This window comes from Saccopteryx bilineata, chromosome 2 (assembly GCF_036850765.1).
Source record: "Saccopteryx bilineata isolate mSacBil1 chromosome 2, mSacBil1_pri_phased_curated, whole genome shotgun sequence".
NCBI classification, from domain to species: Eukaryota; Metazoa; Chordata; class Mammalia; order Chiroptera; family Emballonuridae; genus Saccopteryx; species Saccopteryx bilineata.
The window spans coordinates 234893743-234902235 of NC_089491.1; the positions used below are offsets into that span (position 1 = coordinate 234893743).

Consider the following 8493-nt stretch of genomic DNA (forward strand, 5'->3'; position numbering starts at 1 on the left):
TGATTTCAATTCTTTTATTGTTTAAGTATGTTTTATGGCCCATGAAATGGTCGTTTTTCTTGTATTTTCCATGGGCACTTGAAAAGAATATATAAATTGTTGCTGGTTAGGATGTATAAACATTGATTAGATCCTTTATGGTGTTTATGGTGTTTTGAGTTCTATATCTTCCTTAATTTTCTTAATTGATTGTATTTGTTGTTTATTGCGGCTGTAGCAAATTGCTACATACTGCCTTAAAACAACACAAAACTATTATTTTGTACTCTCATAAGTGAGAAGTTTGACACATGTCTCAATGTGTTGAGGTAAAAGTATTGACCGGCCTGTGATTATTTCTGGAGGCATTTCCTTGCCTTTCCCAGCTCCTATGGGTTGCCTGAATTCTTTGGATCATAGTCCTTTTTCTCTAACTTCAAAGCTAGCAACAGAGGTAAAAATGCCTTGAACAATATAACATTAATACAACATGAGAGGGACTGTTACAGTATTTCCACTATTCCTCTATTCTTAGATGATCCAGTAACATTGTGTATCAGAAAAAGATTTAAGCATTATGATTTGCTGTAAATTTATATAGCAAATAGATTTTTAAAAAGATGCTATTTTTATTATAATTACATTGAGTAGACTCTTCAAGACTAAAAAATGTCAAGAACCAAAGAAGGGGTGAGGCCCTGGCCGGTTGGCTCAGCGGTAGAGCGTCAGCCTAGCGTGCGGAGGACCCGGGTTCGATTCCAGCCAGGGCACACAGGAGAAGCTCCCATTTGCTTCTCCACCCCTCCGCCGCGCTTTCCTCTCTGTCTCTCTCCTCCCTTCCCGCAGCCGAGGCTCCATTGGAGCAAAGATGGCCCGGGCGCTGGGGATGGCTCTGTGGCCTCTGCCTCAGGCGCTAGAGTGGCTCTGGTCGCAACATGGCGACGCCCAGGATGGGCAGAGCGTCGCCCCTGGTGGGCGTGCCGGGTGGATCCCGGTCGGGCGCATGCGGGAGTCTGTCTGACTGTCTCTCCCTGTTTCCAGCTTCAGAAAAATAAAAAAAAAAAAAAAAAAAAAAAAAAAAAAAAAAAGAAGGGGTGAGTTTTAGACACCATGATAAGTAGAAGGGGTTGGGGTTTCTATAGGGATGGAAAGGAGGGGGAGTCTGAGAAGGACTCTCTCTGTTTAAGCTTATAAAGAGTTAACCATATTTTGCATTCCTCTTCTGGGAGATACCTTCATTCTGACAAATATGGAATGGTTTAAAAATGCATCTATTTCCATGTGTGTAGTGCAGAACACTTAACTTAGGCTGACTCTGCAAGAGACTGACAGGGAAAGAAGTCTGTCAGGAGTCTGTATTTTTTAAGCATGTGAATTTATTGAGAAAGCAAAGAATGTTGGAAGATGGGTTTGAGGAACAGGAAAACCAGAGGATAGACAGGTATGGGTAAATGGCCTGGCTAGGAGAGGAATGATGTTTGAGCATCCTGCCTGACACTCAGGCAGAGGCACATGTGATTAGTTGTTGAGTGGAAAAGAAACTAAATATAAATTGAGCCCAGTAGTTGATGGATTTTTTTCTGCCTAAGTCAGAGCCAGAAGCAAGGAAATGCACAGGTTTCTAGACTTTGTTGCAGAAAGATTGATTCCGGCAGCATATAATATGCATCCTGGTTCCGTGGGAGAAGAGGCTCATAGATGGGCACATGGTTTCGCACCCCTGAATCATGAATTGAAGTTTTCCACCTGGAAGAAGCAGAGACAGACTGTAGTGAGCAGAAGGCCTCCTTCTCCAACGTTAGCCATCACCCCATGGTCCCCAGTGTCTTCATGTAGGCATGAGTGAGACCTCCTTTTACAACTGCCTCTTCTAGGCCCTTCCCTCCATCAGTTGACCACTTCCTCTATTGAGGGACCAGACAAACTCCAAGAGAAGTCAGACAATGTGGTTTATGAGATGGAAGTAACTAAGATCCCTTATTAGTGGGATAAGAAGTAAAAAGATGTGGGAATATATTCAGGCAAATCTGGCAACCTATGGGCACAGACTGGTAGACAATTGTTTATTTATTCAATATGTACTAAATGTCTATCATGTACTGGATATGTACAGCGTGTTCGTAAAGTCATGGTGCACTCTTGACCAGTCACAGGAAAGAAACAAAAGACGATAGAAATGTGAAATCTGCACCAAATAAAAGGAAAACCCTCCCAGTTTCTGTAGGATGATGTGGCAGCATGTGCGCATGCACACATGATGACGTAACACCATGTATACAGCGGAGCAGCCCACGGCCATGCCAGTTGAGATGTGGACGGTACAGAGGAAAGTTCAGTGTGTTCTGTAGCTCGCTAAATTTGAATCCGTGACCAAAGTGCAACATGAATATCGGTGCATTTATAACAAAGCGCCACCACATAGGAATAACATTACTTGGTGGGATAAGCAGTTGAAGGAAACCGGCAGTTGGTGGAGAAACCCTGTTCTGGTAGGCCATCAGTCAGTGACGAGTCTGTAGAGGCTCTACGGGATAGCTACCTAAGGGGCCCTAAAAAATCTGTGCGTGAGCCCACATCAAACTGCACTGAATAGGTATGAAACTGGGAGAGTTTTCCTTTCATTTGGTGCAGATTTCACATTTCTATCGTCCTTTGTTGCTTTCCTGTGACCGGTCAAAAGTGCACCATGACTTTACGGACACCCTGTACTAAGTGCTAGGAATATATAGTCATAAACAGCATAGACACAGCCAAGGGACAACTCATATTTCTTTAATAAGAAGAGACAGCCAGTATTCTGGCCTCCTTTTGAGACATCATAGGCCTGCTAGACAGGGTCTCTACCTCTCCATCAGTAGTTAAAATTTTACTCTTAATTCTTTTTATTTTTTATTTTTTTAGTCTTTTCTTTTTTAGAAAGTATTTTAAAACTTTTTTTAGACTTTATTTATTCATTTTTAGAGAGAAAGGAGAGAGAGAGAAGGGAGGAGGAGCAAGAAGCATCAACTCCTACATATGCCTTCACCAGGCAAGCCCAGGATTTTGAACTGGTGACCTCAGCATTCCAGGCCAACACTCTATTTACTGTGCCACCACAGGTCAAGCTACTCTTAATTCTTGAAAGGATAAAGGTTTTCTGAATCTCCAAGTTTCTTTTGTATTTTCTTTTTTTGTTTTTTAGCAAGAGAGACAGAGAGAGGGATGGATAGGAACAGACAGACAGGAAGGGAGAGAGATGAGAAGCACCAATTCTACATTGCAGCACCTTAGTTGTTCATTGATTGCTTTCTCAATGTATATTGATTGGGGGGGGGGTACAGCTGAGCCAGTGACCCCTTGCTTAAGCCAGCAACCTTTGACTGAAGCAAGTGACCTTTGGGCTCAAGCCAGCGACCATGGGGTCATGTCTATGATTCCACACTCAAGCCAGTAACCCTGTGCTCAAGCTGGATGAGCCCATGTTCAAGCTGGCGACCTCAGAGTTTCAAACCTGGGTACTCTGTATCCCAGGCCAGTGCTCTATCCACTGTGCCACTGTCTGGTCAGGCTGAATCTCCAAGTTTCTGAACCACAAGTTCATCCCTCCTTAGGTCTCTGTCCCTCCCACCCCCCACAACTATTCCCCATAAGTACTCAGGTTGGTTGATATGTTCTCTGCAAAGGTTGCCTCATGAAATCCCCATGTACCTTCAAAGATCTTCTTTAACATGCACTTCTGGGACTTCTCAGCAGAGCAGACTCCCTCTCCTCGAAGACATTGTCCTTGATCATTCATATAAGAGCATGTGTGGCAATTTATCACTGCATCTAAAATTTTAAGATAAGCCTGGTGAAATTCTCTATGGACCAGATATGTAGCATTGAGTTACACATCTAGGGAGGGATGATGGACAACAAGTAGCCTGGATACAACACACTCAATTTATTGGTTCTTGTTGGGGATCTGAGGTCCCTGTGTCTGATATAGCATATTTTCTCTTCTGTACCAAAGGAAATTCTTTCATTATTTCTGCTTCATCTATGATATTCATTGCTAATGAATCTCAAATATATCTCTCTAATACTGACTTTTACTCCACATCCCCACTGACTTCCTGAATGTTTATAATAGGAAACTCTTTTGCCATGTCTAACTCAATAGGAACAAAGAACTTACTACTTGACTGACTCCATTTTGTATTCTCTACCATACTGTCACAAAGGGCATTCTATTTGAAAGGCTTCCATATTGCCTCTTTTACTATCTCCACTGCCACTTCCCCAGTTAAGGAAGCATAAGAAGTGGAAAGAATAGGGCTTTGGAGTCAGACCTAAGTTTGAATCCAAGGTTTGCTATTTTCTAGCCATATGATGTTAGTCTCACTTCTCTCATCCAAAAATTTGGGATGCTACTGCTTACGCAATGGGGTTAAATATGAAGTGCTTAGGTCTGGTAATAACTTGAGGCATCAAACATTGGATATAGTTTTCCTTCCTTAAAAAAACCCTTTTTAGTAAGAGCCAAAGAATTGTCATTGTCCTGGGAACTTATTTCTAGATCTAACAAAGTGTCTTCATGCTTTACTTTTCATGTTCAAACAAATAAAAAGCAAAGAGCCACCAGCTCCAGAGCTACAGAGCTCTTTATAGAGTTTGCAGAGCATTCTAACATAGTTTGTTAGGAGGAGGATTTAGCATGAAGCTCCTGAAAATTAAGTCTTCCAGAAGAACTGTTGGCATTTGTTTTCCTAATGTCTTGTGTAAATTGAAGCTGGAAGGACTACTGGCATTCTTGTATTTGTGTTATTGTTATTTTTCTTAAAAGAAGGCCTTCCAAATTGTGCACCTGTGAAGAGAGGCTTTGGGATTGCTGTTTGTGAACTATACTTTCTTCTACACTCTTTCTTTAAAATGAGTTTTTTAATGTGTTGCCTACTTCCCACCTGAAGTCAAGGACTGGCACCCATCCAAATGTGGCTCACCTGGAGTTGTGCTTGGTGATGGAATGCTTGAAGTCTGTTCATCCAATGACTTTTCACCTGACGCTTGTTCAACTGAAAACTTTTCATCTAAAGCCTGTTCAGGCTGTTTATCCAAAAGCTGTTCACCTGCAGGCTGTTTATCCAAAGGCTGTTCACCTGAAGGCTGTTCACCGGAAGGCTGTTCACCTAAAGGCTGTTCACTCAAAAGCTGTTCACCCAAAGGCTGTTCACTGGAAGTGTGTTCACCTGCAGTATGCTCACTTATAGCAGCCGGCTCACTTGTAGCGGTGGCTTCACCTGAACCGGGCTCACCTGTAGCGTGCTCACCGAAGGCGCGCTGAACTAAAGCAAGCTCACCTGAAGCTTGCTCACTTAAAGCATTCTTGCCTGAAGAAGGCTCGTATAAAGCCTCACTGTCTGAAGGGTTTGCAAATGAAAAGTACTGACCTGAAGCTGGATGATCCATAGAGCCAGGAGGCCTGTCAGACTGACCTGATGCTCCTGGGATGGAGAAAGAACAGAAAAGAGATGGTGAAGTTAGAGAAAGAATTTTCCAGGGTATACAGACTAATTTTCTATGGAGTAAGGCTAATCCTGTGGGATTTCTAGGTTTCCTGGGTGCCTATTATCAGGCAACTGAAGATATTACAGATGTTGGAGGAAGCTAATTACCTAAGAGACCATGAAGAACAGAGGTGTTAATGAAACACACAGAGACCATCCCTGGGATAAGAGGAAAGAAATTTTAAGATTCACAATATTAAAGAAAAAGAGATTCACAATATTAAGAAATGCCCAGGGAAAAGGGGCACTCACTTGTACACCAAAAACACCTGAAGGGAAATTAATGTGCCTCCCTAACAAAGCAGCATCTGAAATCAGTGCATGTAATCAGAAGCCAACCACCAGCCCTTCCTCCAGGTCCTCTGTGGGTGAAAAGCAAGAATAATAGAGATATAAGAGGGAGAAAGCAAGTTGTTTCAGTAACTAATACTAGCTGAAACTGAGGGTGGAAGATTTTAACCTTCAGAAAGGATAAATTTTAAACTAGAAATGATAAATACCTAATGAACACAAAAATTATCAGGAGGAATTAAGACACCTTTATTTGGCAATTTTAAATTATTTCTTGCACTCAATACCCAATCCATGTGGGTTGGAGACTCAAAGCAAAGTTGCAATCAATTTTAAGATAAAAATTTACTTATATATCTCTGAATTGAGATTTTTTTTATGACATAACATCTACATCCACTTCATGGAGTTGTCATGAGTAGTCAATAAGATAAATTGTGAAATGCCTAGTCCATCCCTTAAATGCTCAATTATCTTTAGTTTTCTCTCCTCCCCACCTTACATAGGAAATTATAAAACTCTTAGCTGGTCATTTTCTTCTGGCCAGTTCCTTTTTCCTTTACTCCATTTATCAATGACTATAGACAGATATTCCTTAATTATACTTTCATTTTATTGAATGTAGCACAAAATAGAATTTGAGTATTACTCTTTGATTCAACTGAGTAACCTAGAGGAGGAGAGAAGATGACAATGACTGAGTTATTAATCCTAGCCAAAAGCTGAGAGGAATTACAAGATCTTTGAGACTGAGTAAGACTAAGGCCCCAAAGTACTCTAGTTCTGTAAGAGTTCTAATATATATATTCATTCTGGGTGATTTTCATTCCTTAAAATCAATGACTCTCAAGATCAAGATCAGAATATCAATCAGAATATATGGATAAAGGAAGAGAGGTAAGATTTAGTAAGGCTTTGGGAGGTTTTTATTTTTAAAAAGTTGTTACAGAATTATCTGCTTGATTGATTCTTCAGTAGTTAACAGAAGTTTTAATAAAGAGATATGTCTGCTGTAGAAAGGAAACTTGAAAAAGTACACTAATTTCTTAGTTATTCTCATAGTTTATGAATCACTGCTTCACCATGTGGTAGACACATACTACCGTCTGGTAGCTAGATATCTACATTCTGAGTCAACCTTTGAAAATCTAAGAAAACCAAAAACAAAATGAGAATTGATGTTACAGGAAACACTTTGTCATTTAACCAACAGCTCAGAATTCATGACCTCTCTCTTCTCCTGTAGGAAGAAGAAGGGAACACAACCCACTATGAAAGGGGGTTCCAAAGGAGGAAATACAGACAACTGAAAACCATGAAAGAGAGGCGTGTAGATTTCAGGCTCACAGCTCTGCTGTGTTCTGAGATGGCTTTCTGGACACATTACATTCCCCTCCTTGTGTCTTTCCTTGCCCACATTAATTACACTAAGATCTCTTGTACTCAGTTCATTGGAATATACCTTCATTGGATTTCCCACAGAACCCCAGACCTATCTTCTCATTTCAGAGAGCGTCAGGTATAAGTATTGAGTGGCTGAAAGAAGAAGGAACAGGACTGTGCCAAGCCAGTGGGCTCCCCTGATGGTAAAGCCATAAGTAGATAGAATCAACTGGTTTAGAAGTGCTCAGAGTTTAACTTGTTTAGCTATTCTTAAGTCTGAGTCAGATTGATTTGGGTAACTAAGATATTGGTCTTTCTTTTTCAAAGGCTGAAACACCTTAAAGAGGCCTCTTTCATATCTACCTAGAGCTGAGGGTGGGGACTCACCTATGGCATATCCAAGCAGATAAAGACTCATTAGCAAGAAAAACTTCATCTTGATTTTGGGAAAAAGAGGACCCTGGTGTGGGGCACCCAAGAGCTGTGAAGAAAAGCTTCTGTGACCAGAAGCTCCCAATGCTGAGTCACTACTTCTGGACATTCTAGAACCTCAGACTCAACCTGTGTTTGCTAACAATGGCTTGTGCTCTGAGGTTCTGAGGTTGTCCCTCCAACGAACCATGTCAAACCATGCCAGTGCAGGCTGTGTGTTTGCCACGAACAACGTAGTGTGTTCAGGCTCTCTGCCTTTTTCTTTTAATCTTTTGACCAAAATAACATACTTTTTGTAATAAATTTTAAAACCTATATACTCTCTTATTAAAGTATTCTTTACAGGGAGGTGTGACTGGCTGGTTATTTTCTGTTTGGCTCTTTAAATTAGCCATTTTCTGGCCTTTTACCCCTGAAGGCTGACCTCTACTGACTTGATTACCTGAGGGCTGGTGGGTTTGGATTCAGAATGGGTTTAGCCAATGGCAGATTGGAAGGGGGGGGGGGGGAATAGACACACATGCCCAGAGGGAGAATGGAAAAGGGAGTGAAGGGAAAAGGGAAGGAGGGAGGGAGGGAGACAAAAAGTATAAGAGGAAGGGGGGGAGAGGAGAGAGAGAGAGATTGAGATTGAAGTACTTGCTGTTCCTATTCCTGCCACAGTCTGACTGGTTGTGTGTCTCCCTGATGAAGCTTCTGTTGGGAGTCCTCTGCTCCATGGCTCTAGCTCTCAACCAGGCTATGGCAACACGTTCTTCTTCCCCGACCCCTTAGGCCTATTGATGGTTTCTTGCTATGATAAAATCTGGATGCCCTAATTTTCTTTCTCTTTCCTTTTTTTTCTTCCCTTTCCTTCCCTTCCTTTCCCTTCCCTTCCCTTCCC

General features: G+C 41.5%; 1 protein-coding gene across 1 annotated transcript; it reads right to left on the bottom strand.

Annotated features, from left to right (window-relative positions):
- Positions 1–1600: 1600 nt before the first annotated feature.
- On the bottom strand, positions 1601–7614 carry ACRV1 (acrosomal vesicle protein 1). The gene is made up of 4 exons (XM_066254450.1): positions 7566–7614; positions 4941–5441; positions 3667–3786; positions 1601–1725 (listed from the first exon to the last, which is right to left on the bottom strand). The coding sequence occupies exons 1-4, from the start codon at positions 7612–7614 to the stop codon at positions 1601–1603; spliced, it is 795 nt and encodes a 264-aa protein (XP_066110547.1).
- Between the last annotated feature and the right edge of the window lie 879 nt (positions 7615–8493).